Source organism: Schistosoma mansoni, chromosome 1 (assembly GCF_000237925.1).
Source record: "Schistosoma mansoni strain Puerto Rico chromosome 1, complete genome".
NCBI lineage: Eukaryota > Metazoa > Platyhelminthes > Trematoda > Strigeidida > Schistosomatidae > Schistosoma > Schistosoma mansoni.
Genome location: NC_031495.1, coordinates 1,284,386 through 1,299,798, shown reverse-complemented (window position 1 = coordinate 1,299,798; position 15,413 = coordinate 1,284,386). Strand labels below are relative to the sequence as shown.

At 36.0% G+C, this 15,413-nt stretch overlaps 1 protein-coding gene across 1 annotated transcript; it reads left to right on the top strand.

Annotated features, from left to right (window-relative positions):
* Positions 1-1,577: 1,577 nt before the first annotated feature.
* Positions 1,578-11,052, top strand: Smp_105330 (putative leucine zipper protein). Its single transcript, XM_018792938.1, has 7 exons — positions 1,578-1,628; positions 3,802-4,006; positions 4,955-5,126; positions 6,837-6,973; positions 9,263-9,345; positions 9,973-10,069; positions 10,823-11,052. The coding sequence occupies exons 1-7, from the start codon at positions 1,617-1,619 to the stop codon at positions 10,906-10,908; spliced, it is 792 nt and encodes a 263-aa protein (XP_018647500.1). The 5' UTR covers positions 1,578-1,616; the 3' UTR covers positions 10,909-11,052.
* Positions 11,053-15,413: the final 4,361 nt, after the last annotated feature.

The window sequence follows — 15,413 nt, the reverse complement described above, 5'->3', positions numbered from 1 at the left end:
TCTTTTTTACTTCGTGGCAGCATCGCGCACTGATGTGACAGTTGAAGTCACGTCTTTGTACATAATTATGGTATTTTATTGCATAATGTCACAGGAGCTTTACAAAATATTTTAAAAACACAAACAACATTAATAAATTCATGAAAAATTAAAAAAAATTATTCGATCGATCATTTATTATAGCACTGGTATATGCAACTATCAAAAAATCATATTTCTGGTATGTCAGCATTTTGTAGAGATGAATAACACCCGAAACAAGTAGCTTTATAAATACCAGATAGTCTGACTACTAGTCTTATGTTTATATCCCTTTAGCTTCAATCAACTTTCGATGGTTGTAACCCCTGTCAAGCTTTTCCTACTTTTCTTTGATGTGATATGCATGAACGAGTCTACTATCAACGTCGTATGATTCTGTCGAGTAAAGAGATTGTAGATCACCAACGTAGATGATCTCTGTCGAATGGTTGAGGGCTCACTCGAGTCACACGGCGATGGTGTGACCAACAGCTAATGTCGAAGTCACACTTCACTGTCAGCACCTAACGTGGATTATCCCTTCGTCGTATCAAGGTACTATGGATGCTTCGAAGGCCGTACAACACAAACGACGTTACTACTAAAATATATTGGTTAGAAAAGGTACAAGTGAAAGCGTGATCACCAACGCATGGGCCAGTCCATGGCGTACAATTAACCGATGTGAGTTAATTGTCGTTGTCTTTGACAGTGATCGATGATCTGTTCGACATTTAGTGACTAAAATGTCGGATGATTTGGCTAGGGTTCAGTGGCATCCCACTGGCCCTACAAGATCATTAGCGGTAAAAGCAATGATGATTATGTTAGACAGAAAGATTCAAAAATTTCAGGTTCCCTTTTACTCTAGGAACGCACAACGCTACGTATTTGAGTTTGGTTCATTCAAAGCACTGGGATCACTAAATCTATTTGAGTTCATTACCAAAACATATTTTTGAATAATATATAAACTATACAGGCACACATGACAATGTTACGAGAACCATCAAGTCAAAAACAACTTCAAAAAAGTACAAAATAAGCATTATAGAGCTTAAGACTAAATCTATGTAAAATACATATGATTGCCATAATATGAGCCAAACACATAAAACAACATTTGGTAAAAACTGGAAAACGGAAATCACAATGCCGACTAAGCTCTCCTTCAAATTTGAAATCATGAGACAGTATATGCGTAGAATTTCGGAGAATATGAAAAATATGAACAGTGATAATTCACTAGCAAATATACCTTGAGAATAAGGGAGTACAACTCCCTTTAAAACAAACAACAGAATTTCTAAAACCACAAATGGAACAAAATAACATATGTTACAGCGAAGCAAAACCTGCAGGAAAGAAGAGGATCGCACCGAACGAACGTCTGGGTTACTATCAACCTGATTATCTGCTGTAGACATTTGAAAAAGTGCAGCGTCTAGAGTTATTTAAACATATTTTCTGTGGGTTAGAATCTAAAGAACATGGGATTTACTGTCAACTTTTAGTTTATTCGAGATGATGGAATTCAGTAACTTAAGGAATATTTTACAGTCACTTTAGCCGCCAATTTCACTTTTGCTTCCACAATGGCTACCCAGGTTTGTTCCATCTTTCTCAGAGTCCTCTCATGTTTATGGTTCATTAATGACTGAAAATTAAACTGTGCTTACTCAGCGTTCATAATCTTTACTATTTACACGCAAATATATCCTATCTACTGGCTATGGTGGTAATAACCGCATTCTATATTGTACCTATATATAGGTACAATATGGTTACTATGTCTACATACCCTTCTCTGCCTAAAAATATAATGTTCCAATTACTTGGATTAGTCTGTGTTTAGAGTTATTAATTTGTTACGGTTGGATGAAATATATTAGAATCCAAGGCATCCGTCTTGATGTGTGTTGTTTACAATGATCTTAAAAACGAGTTCCTCTGTAAGTTAGACTTTAAGTTAGGCTTTAAGCCACTAATCCTTCACACGAGATATTTTGGCGGCATAAATTTGCAAGTGAACGCCGTCCGTTTCTGTATACGAACATTCCATGGAACCAGGGAAAATGACACCGTGAGCGTTGCTCACTATTTTTTCAATGCGGCAGCTCACTTTTTGTGTCAAGTCGCTCTATTCACACACACATCAATGGCTGTATTAGAGATATGTTTAATTGAAAGTGCAGCTTGCAACATATTCTTTATCCGTACTGTTTTAATCCCAAAGTCACTGACTGTAACTTAGTTGACTCATCCTCCTACCATTCCTCAACCTTACTCTAGTACCGCAACTGGATAGACGGTGTCTGTGATAGCATAGCGCATAACTCAAATTACTGGTCCAGAACACATTTCCCGTTCCGAATGTACGGTTTTGTTTCAGGACCAGTCTAACTTAATCATACTGAGTGGAATAGTTGATGCCCTCAACTATTTCACTTGTCTTGAGCGCCTCATCAACCGTAATGGTTAGCGTCTAAAGGAAGCGCAGTGAGGATTCATCTAAGCTTGATTGGCTTAGGCTACTTGCGGTGCAGTCAACATATCCGTCTGTTATCAAAGGCACGAATACAGTATTATTTCCTTTGCAGTTAATAAACGGTTTTGGGGAGAAAACATTCGTCATTTGCTAGTGTTTAGTCATAGGTGTCTTCGGAGCATGTTGGGGCTACCAAGTAAGCAATGTCGGGGTTAAACACAGTACTAGATTAATGTAGCAAGTCGGTAAGGTTGTTAATCTTTATCAACTGAGATGGGTGAGACATATATGTTTGCCTAACCGTTGCCTACTTTGGCGTTCAGTATCAGTTGATGTAAGAGTAAGTTGAGAGAGGGGCATAAATAGACCAATGTTTAGTTGATCCGATACTTTAGACATTCTGACTTTCACTCAGGTCTAGACCTTGTATCTTATCGAGGTTTTCACTTAACAGAATGTTGTACTTCAAATCAGCCAAAGACCGTAAAAAGAGAAGATTAATCTCATAAAATTCGAATCCAGTAAAACTATGCAATAAATCTGAGTGTACATAACGTGTTGAAGTTACCTCAACAGTTCTTTGTATGACTCAGTAAGTTTGGGAAGAATACCTTGGGTAGGACAATACATATTTTCAAGTCTGTAATTACACATCCAATGGAGGATGTAGACCCGATCAGTACTCTCTCTAAGTTTGAAATCCTCCCGTTTTTCATTGTTTTAAGTTTATCATGGTTTAATTGGTAAGAGCTACAATAACAGTTGACAAAATATTGAAGCTGTGAGCAAGTAGGTTGTTTCTTCATTATTTCTAATCTAGAACATTATTGGTCCTCACTGATAGGAACTAGTCACACAACTGTTTTAGGTATAGTAACAAGAGCGTTTTTTTGTGTGTTTCTTAAAGAAACGCACTACGATCAACACTGTTCAGTCCTTTTGGCTTTTTTTCGAAGGAAATTGGAGTAGACTGTTCTTAAAAACTAAATTTTGTCTTGTAATAATCATTCAAGTGGTTAACATTCATGTCCAATGAACAATATAGTTTCTCTCTTTAACTGTCGTAATACAAATTGTCTGATTAGAAGTATATTTTCTTCATAACCACTATTTTGCCTTAAGCAACTTAAAGTCATTGCTTTTCGTATTATGTTCAGTAATTGTACTCCATTTTAGAGCTCTTCCCCTTAGTAAATGTAGTAATTTTGCGTAGTAGAACGTTGTGTTTGATTTTATTCTTTTGAGCATAATATTTTTCGCAGTCCATTCCATTTTTTTTATCTTGTTTTCAGTATAAACTGAGCTCCTCACAAAGAGATCGCGTGAAGAAGTTCAATGCTATTACTCGAAGCTCTGATAAGGTTGCTATTGACTGCCTTCAAATGAGCAACTGGAGACTAGAACAGGCCGTAGATTACTTCTACAGACAGAATCCAACTCCTCAAGGACCTACTATTAATGAGGCAAAAATTGACCATCTCTTCCAGCGTTATCGTGGTAAGCGTTATTAGCATATGTGTATCCCGTGCGGATCGTCGCGATATTGCCTTGAGTCTCGGAGTGAACATCAACTCTGGTATGCAGATACGTCCAGCTAACAAGTCTCAAGTAGGACAAAATGCACATCCTGGATTCTACTGCTAGCCACCATCCTTTTTTTCTTATAATGCTTTTGACTTAAGGCAATATCAAGCCAATTCGCACAGGATGTATACATGCTAATAAGAGACTGATCAATTGTACTCAAGTCACTTTACTTATTTTAGTTAAAAGTGCTTCTAAGAGAAGAAAAATACTTGTCTCAATTAGATCACTACTTTGGCGTCAGTTAAATGAATTACTATACCAATAACCCAACATAGGTTCATTCATTAGTCGGCTTTGAATCACATGTTTTATCTTAGGACTAGTAATGCTTTCCAGATGCTAAAAATCATCCGTATGGAATGTAGTTCGAAACTGCAATCTCACCGAAACCTCATTACAGACTAATATATCTTAACTGATGATTTATTCTGTGTAGCGGCGCCATCTTGGATATCACTAATTTCTCACTGTTTGATATTGCTTCCAGTGTCCAGTTTTTAGAATTAGTTTTTACCGTATGTTGATGTTGGACTTCTGATTCTCAGTTGTATATAAAACTAACCCATCATCGTTTCGGAGGATTTGAGTTTCATTCACAAATACAGTCTATCGATTTTCTACACGAATCGAACTCGCCTGAGAAATACAGCCGTTTCTTGTAGATCGTACGACGTTGACCTATACTTGTTTCACAGTTAAAAATATTAGAATCGTGTTCAGACATTCTAGATCCAAGGAAACAATATCTCTGTCTCTGTAGTTATAAATAACTCCACAAATATGTTTCATTGAATGATATAAATTTTTTTCTTGCACTAAAAACTATTGTTATTTCTTCCACTATATATTTCTGGGTAGATTCTCAGTGTCCTGATCGCATACTAGCTACAGGGATGGAGCTATTTCTTGTCACAGATCTTCATATTGACCCAGAAAGTTTAATCACTTTAATCCTAGCTTGGAAGTTTTCAGCAAAGACACAAGGAGAATTTACTCGCGAGGAGTTTTTTCGTGGGTTCAGAGAGTTGGGGTAAGTTATCTTTATATTACTTCAGGTGAAAATGCTGTCTTGGTCAAATTTAATGGAAATCACTGCTTACATTTTAAACTTCACAGCCGAGTTATAGACTAGTTTTCTTCAGTTGAGTACTATTAAAAATAAAGGTATCTACTATGCTTAAACATACTTTAATAGATTGTATCAAGATGGAATCACTAGGAATCTTTACGAAATCTAGTTCTGTAACATTACATGGTGCTATAACTATTTCTCAGTATTGAGATGTAAGTCAAATAACCATTAAAACGGTGAGGCGCCGGACATTTATTTTGTTTTAGTGTGGAACTCCTCAACCGTACACATCCATGACCCCGCCAGGAATCGAACTTAGAGTCTCCAGGTCTCGCGGCAAGCATTTAACCGTCATACCACTAGCCCCAAGGATCCAATGATTTACATATGTTGCTTCAATCAGTAGTCTGACATTTGTACAGAACATAGGACTGAATGCAACCGACTATCATCTTAAATTAGTACATTTCATCTTTCCTTAATGAAAACAACTAATAATAGATAAAGCTAACACTGTTAAAACGATACCAGTAGTTAATAGTCAAAAGAAAAATAGACAGAGAATAGAAGACTTAAAGTAGTGTGATATTTAAGATTTTTAGTTTGTGTATCCAATTCATCGTTCTCAATGATCTTAATTCGTGACGTATAAATCCTTGTGAATTCCATCCGAAGAATTCACAGTTACTTACATAACTTAGATGAAAACTTAGTGGTTTTAGCATTCCGTCATATCTCTTGGTCAAGTCAGATGGCGACCCCTTTCATTTTAATCCTACTCTGTTCAGTAGATTGTTTAAACTCATATAACTAGGCTTTCTTTCTATTCACTTCAACCAATGGAAGGTCACATTGACTGACTTTTACTTACTAATGTATAATTGAGATTAACATCACTCATCTAGTAACAGATCTACCGCTCCAGAGATATTTTAAAATAGTTTGTGGTCAATTACCTGATCATACTTCAGTGGTGCCTACTCTTTCCAGTGATCGTAATGCGCATTTAAGGAGTTAAGCCTCTTAAAGCTAAATGCCAAACTATACCGTGTATCTGGTATACCAACAATCAATTTTAAATTAGTGTAATTACGGTTTCAAATTATTTAGCTTTTTGGTTATATTGTTATATAATAAAGGTAACGTTGTATTCTACTATCTAGTATTCCTTGGGCATAATACTTCCCTCTACTTCTCAAATCAGATTTAGTGTTAAACAGTTCAGGTAAAAGTGCCGGTCTGTTCGTTTGGATCGCCAGGACCACATTACCAAATAATCCTCCATATTATTTAGATGCAGATAATTTTTCTTGAGAAACTTTTCAAGAAGATATGACCGAGAAAACTGAACAAATGTTGACTTAAACAGAAAAACCATTCAGTCATCTGGTCCTGGTATTTCAAGATTATATAACCGCCTAGAAAAGAATGTTCTTGTATGTTCTATACAGGATATAAGTAACTTCGTATTATGCGACTACTAAAGTAGTTAGCTGAAACTTTACAGTCGACTAGAAATTGTGTAACAAATATAGCAATTTAGAATTCTTAACGTTTTTGACTCTGCATACAGATGTACTTAGAAGACTTCATTTGTTTCAAACTAAGATCTCATTGTTGGGATGCACAAATAATGTACTTACTATACTCCTTATTTCTTTCCTTTAGGTGTGATTCAATCAGTTCCCTGCGTAATAAACTTCCCAGTCTATTAAGTGATATAGAAGACAAACAAAATTTTCGTTCTTTATACTTATTCACATTTGGCTTTGCTAATTTGGATAAACATGAAAGTAAATCATTAGGTAAGTAGATTTTTGTCCTCTATTCATTTAGGTGACTTCTTGTGGTAGTTATCGTTAATATTTTGTATTCGTTTCAAAATCTATTGATAACATCTCCCATTGTATTAAAGATTTGAATACTACAAGTGACTTACCAAAAAGTTGAACATGGCTTCAGGGGGCAAATAGTGTACAAATTACTGGCTATCATCAGATTGTATTTCCTAATGTTTCTCTACTTACCTGTAAACTAGTTCTGTGGTTCAGGGATTGGTCCCCCAAGAAACTGTCCTTAGTTTAGCCCCCCCATACCCTGGTACGGCTAAGGGTGGGGAAAGTCAGCTCTCCCTTTCGAAATGCTCTTACATGACCACGCGTAAACAGCTACTTCCAGGGAAGTCGTACTCACTGTCTTCTCACAGCGGGGTGTTGTTTACGGAATTGGGAGGACGAAAAGCGAACATCCAGCGTGTTAACCGGGTTGATGGATACAGAGGGTCCAACTAGGGGAATTGGAAAATCCTGATTCAAAACCGATGGTGCATATGGGCTCCAGAACCCTGAGGGAACAAAAGGCGTATTAACCTATTTTTGGTCACCGGCTATCATGGGACTACATCTCTTAACGTTGCTCCACTGCCTTGTGGATTAGACCTCCAAGTTAAAGGCTCGGGGAGTCGCCCCCTAGGAAAATCACCTGCTTCGGTTTGGGCACCCGGGTAGTATCCCAGTCCTCACACTAATCAAAACGATTTGTGTGGTGCACATGTATTTGGTGCCCCTTTGTACCAATGTTTGTGTTTAAATACATAAATGAAAGTTAGGTTCACATATTGTATCACAGTCCTTATCCAGTTGATAATAATCATTGAAGATAATAAATTGTTCACCCTATATCCTAAACCTCATAAATCGAAGAAACTATTTCATTATAATTGAACGTATTATTTGTCACCTTAATCCTCTACTTCGTTTCTCGAGAATTTTATTCTTTAACTCGGCAGCTGGACTCTGAAGGTTCTGTCATATTTAGACGGTTATGGATCCTTGAATGATCAAATTCTTGAAACCGCATGTGCCGCTTAAACTCTTTTTTCAACGTTCCTACATTGATGTACATCGAGAAACAAGCAGGTTTGGCTATGACTCTGGAAATTGTTTCTTTTGATAGGTCTCAATACCAAGGTTGGACTTGATAGTTTCAAATACATTGACCATTGGGTAGAAAGTTAATGATAAATATATTTTTGTGATATCCCAATCGGTAGAAATTTGTATTTCTGACATTTCGTGACCTAATGTAAGTCACTTATTCAGAGTAAATATTGTTTATTTATTTACTCGAAAAAAGTGACTTACATTAAGTCAGAAATACAACTTTCGATCCATTGGCATATCACAAAAACATATTTATTATGTCACCATCACAATAACCTATGCTCGGAATTCTAATGATGAAATACAAATTCATTTTTCATCTGTAGATAGAAGAATTATGTTACACATGTGTGCTCATCTGGTAATCTTGGGGCATTGGTATCTGGTCCCACTGACCTCAGTGTTGCATGGAGCCCCAGAACTGAGGTAACATTCGATCCTCACTAAGAGTCGTCTATTTGTCCTTATGATGAGCTGTTCGATCTGTGTAAAAATTAGTGTATGTGATGTGGACTTCTCTCTTGGTCAATATTTCCTGCTAATATTTTTATTTCTATGTTATAATGTGAGCTACGTGGTATTTTTCTTTACTAATATCTTAAATTACATTCCATCTATAATTTATCCTAACTATTTCAGCTTTTCATGATAAATCCATAGAGCTACTTGGTACTTGAAGTTTCACTCGTCTTTCCCAAACTATATTCGTTGCATTTTTTTCAGTCTTTGACATCCCGACTTCTTTTCTTTCCGTCCTATTGATTTGAACCTTACTGTGTTAGGCTAACGTATATATGCACTAGGATATTCGTTGTATATGACTAACTTAAAGATTACTAACCGACCGTAAAAGAATCAGACTTACATCCAAATTTGTCCCATAGTAGTCGAGATCTCTAATGCTTAAATCAACAGTTCGTAAAATGATGGTTAGGGTAATCAACTTTCAACCACAAAGTTTTAGATTAGAACCACGCTCCACCCATTTTTTGAACAACTAATTAGCATCACATTCAGTATGGCTCAAAGCTAAGTATGTAAATCTGTACCTAGGGAATGAGTTAATCTAAATCAGTAAGCTGACTATTATTTCCTTTTTTGAATTAAACTTTTTTACCAGTATTACTTCATTGTACGTGTATTTATTCATAGTTCTTCAGTACGCTATTCCCTACTGGGAAATTCTCCTACGTGGTCGATTTTGTCATTTATCTCTATGGTTTAAATTCCTTCAAGTAAGTCGTTTCATAGACCAATATATATTGATTGAACAGTTATTAGATGTATTTAATTGACGGTAAATTAAAGCAAATTCTTTAAATTCTCAAATTTTTTATCTGCACTATTAGTGAATTGAAATTCATATATGTATATATTCATATATATATATATATAACGCAACTTGCTAAATTTCCACTTTCCTAGTGTCTAATTTGTGTGATTATTCATAGTATTTCCTAAGACAATTCAGTTAACCGACCACAAAAGATACACCTTTTATGTGATGATGACTAATATGAACACTAGGTTCTCAAATCAAAGTAATTAAAATGAGTTTCAGCACAAAATTAAAAAGTTGATAACTGAGTTACTTAATCATTTATCGACAACTGGAAGAGTTTTCAATATAATATTGGCTCTACCAAGTAAATCCACACTGTTTACTAAAACATATTACCAGTGCTTCGGTTCATATTGTAAGCAGGTCTTTCCTACGTCTAACCACTTACTGATGCCTTTTTTAAATGGTTTTAACTCACGAACTTTTTTCTAGTTTGTGTTACCATTGAGTACTGTATACATTCTCACAATTGAACAGTCAGTTTTATTGACTTATCGGTTTTTTGTCTTGATATTTCTAGGAACATCATAAACGTCCAATTTCTAAAGACACATGGGATCTTCTTCTAGACTTTGTTGAAACAATTTATCCTGACATGTCTAATTATGATGAAGAAGGTATATAAAGATTAGTATATTTATTTACGCTTTTTTTCTAAGATTTATATTGAATACGGATGTAAAAAAGACCACCTACCAAACCAAAACTACTTTTACTATCTACATAACAATCAAAACTTTAGTATTAGGTGGTTAGATGGAACTAATCAACAGAGTATCGTGACCTGGCTTTCGTACATTAACCATTAATACATCTTCGTTCCATTGAACACGTAAACACACTGTGCACAGTACACCAGTCAAGGAAATTTACAGTCTTCTATCCTAGTAATATTCGTAAATAAGTACGAGCTCATGTCCTAGGTTTAATAACTACACTTATTATGATTGTTGTCGATGCTCCACAAATGCCTATACTGAAGTTTATATCAAGCAGAGTCCTTAACTCAATTGACTAAGTGCATGTATCTAGCCTATCACTATCTGGGCTACTGCATACCTAGATTCTGATAATGTTCTAATGATACATTTTTTGATAAATCCTTACTTATTAAATGTCAGTATTAGAACTGATTGCAGAACAAAACAGCAGAATCAGGACTGGAGTAAGAATATTTGAATATGTGTGTTAAATTACCTAATTTTTGAAACTTATTGATATTACGATACAGTGTAGTAAAAATGTATTTAATTGATTAAATGATATCCTTATGGTGTTTGATTCGTTTTATATCTAAATTGTACTTATTAAAAATCATTTCCTGTTTTATACAGTTGCTTTCCACTTCAAAAACTGTCTTTTACCTACAGGTGCTTGGCCAGTACTGATTGACGAATTCGTGGAATGGGCAAAGCCTCAAGTTCAGATGGATATTCCACTAACAAACCACCCATGATCTTATCATATGATTTCGGGATGGTATTTATTCTTTGTGAAATATGCAGCTATGTTAACCTCACATTATTTTCAGTTAGAACACATGTAAAGCTCGTCTTATCCTTCTTCTACAACTATCTTTCTCTTCAGGTTTTCTCCCTATCTTTGCAAATTATTTAGTTACGAATAAACTCTCACTTTCAATGTGTAGTCTGTTTGTGTATTCAAACATGGTTCTCTCAAAAAATTTATTGCCAATTAGCACCGGTGAATTGAGGCGAATTCACAGCGAAATGCATGTGAGACCAGTTCCAGCTTAATTAACCGTATGCTACATCATTTTACTTCGTATTTCGTACACTATTCAGAATTTCGAGTCAATATTTTGTTGTCTTTCTCTTAGACGTGTCTAGTTATTGGCTGAAAGACCAGTATATTAATGAATATACGCTTTAGATTACTGTTCTTTGTGGTTTGCCTTATCCTTCCAGAAAGATTAACACTTCACATATGTACCTAATATATTTAGCACTTCGTTTTTCTACGATGTTGTAGGTCATTCTATCAAACTACACTGTTAGTGCCAACTAATATTTCAATCTGTTGATGTATGCTTCATCCCTACATCACCTTCTATCCAGGTTATTTTTCCAGTGCACATGTCCCCAAAATTTCTTATCTTGGTATCTAACATGTAGACTGTATAAATTTTGTTCAAATATATATTATATTCTTATAAACAATTTTCATATCGCCTTCACTTGTTCTATTTACCATCACATTCCTATCTGATTGAATAGCCGGACATCTCAGTTCGCTTACTTAATCATAGTGAACAAATAGAACCTCTACTGAGCGAGCATAAAGACTGAAATGAATATTACATGGCATGACATGACATTAGTCAATAAGGTACATCTACTTTTGAACTATAGATTTAGGATGGTGGAAATTGAGGAACGTGTACTCGGATTTGATCTATACAAACGACTGTTTGTTTCAACTACCGTTTGCAAGATTTTTGTTCTAGTGCTTCCTTAATTAAGCCTGTTACCTCTAATGGAACACAAGCTATCGACTGGGATTTCCTAACCAACTCTCTTCTTCCTAATTGCTATTCACTTTTTTGATGTCTGCCTTCTATCCTTTGGTCTTTCACATTTCCCTTTGCTTTGAAGATTCCAAGTTAGTGCTTGCCTTATGATGCAGTTTGATGATTTCCTTCAGCGTCTTCCTAATTTCCTCTTAAACTGTAATCATGTTTGTTCTCTACCACAGTAGGTTGTTGCTGATGGTATCTGGCCAACAGATCTGGAGTATCTTGCGTAGACAATTGTTTATAAATACTTTTACTTTATTGATGATGATTGTAGTGGTTCTCCAAGTTTCAGCTCCGTACAATAGGACTGTATAGAAGTTCGTATTAAAGATTCGAACTCTCACATTGTTCAGACATTCCATGTACCTATATTAATTGTTGCTCTGGTTGTTAGAAGGGTCATCGACCTCGTGATTTCCGAAGAATCTCAGCTTTCACCATGAGGTGTCATAATTCTTCTAAATGAAGATCCGTCGACTCTCTCGTTAGCGTTTGTTAATCAAGGTTGTCTTATACGGGATGTGGGTGCTGACTTTATTCCCAACCCTCCTTTATCCCAGCTTGATACCGGCAGTAACCCTGGAAGGGCTACGTGCGGAGTTTGTTCTAATACAGTTTAGTTGTATTTAATGACCTAGAAGTCTCTCATAGTCAAAATATCTTTTATAAGCTTTTAAACTTTATTTTAAAAGCTGCGATGTTAATGAGTAAGGAAGTATCTCCTTACAATGTTAAGTTTCAAGATACCCATACTTAGAAAATGCTGCCGACTGATTAATTACAAAACACTAATTTGTGTGGTCACTTCACACTAATACGTCACAGTATTAATATAATAATTTTGTCAATGAAACAGTTTCTTTGTCTTAGTGCATTGAGGGTTTCTTCCTGATCTCCCTTTTAAAATGAGTTGTGTATTTCGCAGGTTTACCTATCATGTAGTATTGTGGTCGTTAATGATCTTCACATTTACATGTTTGATGTATTGCCGATATAGCCCCCTATTCGTGAATGCTTACACCTTGAACTAAGAGGAATCACATTTACCTACAACTTAGCTAGATGGGTGCGGCTAAAATATGTAACGACAATATATGTCTACACCAAAATAATGCTAATATCCTAAATTAAAAACGGGTGCAAACTAAGTTGACTATCTTTTTACTGGCCTTTGGCAAATATTGACTCGTATATATCGAGAAAAAAAATGGAAAACAAATAAGTCGGCGTTAAAGCAGCCACAGGTATTTCTAAAAGTAGTCCCTCTCTATGTAAGACTGAAAATACGTGACTTACAAAGGTATAAAATTGGTGAGAAGTATACTCGCACTTCCTAACCACCGATTTTTATTATCTTGGTGCCTCAGCCACGGCACCTGGCATTTGGAACCCGTTTTGTTTCCCTTCAAGTCCATGTCACTAAACGATGTTTACTGACCTCAGGACGCTAATGAAACTGACCACGGTTGCGACTAGTCACAACAATCAGAGCTTAAACAACCTTACGATAGAAACCCTATACTAGCAATAAAATAATGACAAGAGAGTTTGCACCATGCAGTTAGGGCTGTCCAGTGGACAATGAAACTATATTATCCACTATACTCAAGTTGTCTTATGCGCAAGATCCAGATATATTTTATATTGTATCAGATTATAATATTGAATAAAGCCATTAATAATAATATCAGGCATAATTCCCTCCAGTTGGTAATAACTGTAATTATTTTGTATGTTCACGCTGCTGTCTGTGGAGACTCAATCTCCGGGATTGCCCCCAGTCATATGACACTTAATGGACAGTTAGATAAGCGAATAGCTACTTGTCGTGGTATGAAAGAAAACTGCAAAGGGCTAGCTTCTGTTGGTTCTTCACGACTCCCTGGCTGGGGTCGGAGAGATGGTGCAACACAGTGGCTAGAGACGTTATCAGATATGGCTCAGAATAGAAGTCAGTAGCGAGCCTGCTGTAACCTTATTTTACTTTTTTCGTAAAGAGTGGCTATAACTTTCTTAACTGGGAGAGCTCTTCTGGTTGTACATTTCAGTTCCCCCCATCATTACTCTTCTCTTTTTTTTCCTTTTATATATACACAACTTCCTTCTCCTCCCATTCTCATTATTTTGTGTGGCGAATATGTATCCGATGCCCTTTTGCACCAATATATATGTGATTAAATAAATAAAATCTAGATTCGGTATGACCTGAAGCCTCCGTCGGTGCGAATCGGATTTCTGGATAAGTAAGGGACTAAACGTCAAAATAAAAGTTAAACTAAGTTCTCTGACACCCATCGTTCTAAACACAGAAAGTGTATACAGTTGGCTCATCTATCCACTATCATAAAAGGACTGTGCGGTTAGTTCGAGCTAATAGTTTACAATGTGTAACTTATTAGTGGTCTGCTCTTAGAAGCTTGTTTTTGAATTTAGTAGTAATTAGTCTGACCAGTCCACCCTTCCATTTGTGATGCAACTAAAATAGGACAATGGTGGGACGAGTAGTACTGTACAGCCGTATATAGTGAACAACCTAGTATTACACATGTAGTCTACAAGTGATCCTAGGACTATCTTCAGTCACTGCCATGTACTGTACAACAGAAACTACCCATCCTTTCAAGCAACTACCAGGTACTCATTTCAGTGGTCGAACGATTGTGCGAACTGAGTCTACTGATAACGAAAACACCTAATCCCTTTCACAATGCTCTGCGAAACAAGTACAAAACCCTGAAAGTTCGACTCAATCATCATATCTTGCAAAGTGCATGTGAAATTTTATTCTTTGCCGCATATGTTAACTTGGACTAAACTATTTCGGATAAGCACAAGGAGCTGCCGTTTTCCTTCATAAAGCGGGTTAACACGAGCTAAACACAAAAGCATTCAGCTTTGAAAACATGTGACAATTCTAATAGAAAACTTGCAACATTTAGTACTTTACAAGTAACAAAATGCCGGTGGGCCACAAGAGTTTAAGTGTTACTTGACTAACTATAGTAGCCAACATGAGTAATTTCGTGAAAGACAAACTTGGTAATCAAATTAGTTGGAATATAGCGGTGACATTGAATGGGCAATAACAGCGCATACTAGGAGACACTAAATGATTATGTTTAGCTTACCATCAGTGATCAGAAAGGATTGGGTAGATGCACATGCTGAATTTATATTTCAGTCGATTCACTTGCAAGCAACTTAGTAAAGTGGTACCTAATTTTTGTATTTTGAACCGAGATTTATACATAATACATTTACTTAAGGCTATATGTATGATAAAACTGCACGACTCCAAGAAGCAGCTCCGACTACTATAATGACAGGAACATCAAATGACTAACACTATTGGATACGTCTGATGGCCGACAAAATTATCAACTGCCCATCAATATAAACACGAATAAACCGGGAGTTACTCAACT

Coding starts and splice junctions, on each gene's coding strand:
- Smp_105330 (XM_018792938.1), top strand. Junction 9,346..9,972: donor TATGGTTTAAATTCCTTCAA/GTAAGTCGTTTC, acceptor TGATATTTCTAG/GAACATCATAAACGTCCAAT. Junction 10,070..10,822: donor GTCTAATTATGATGAAGAAG/GTATATAAAGAT, acceptor TTTTACCTACAG/GTGCTTGGCCAGTACTGATT.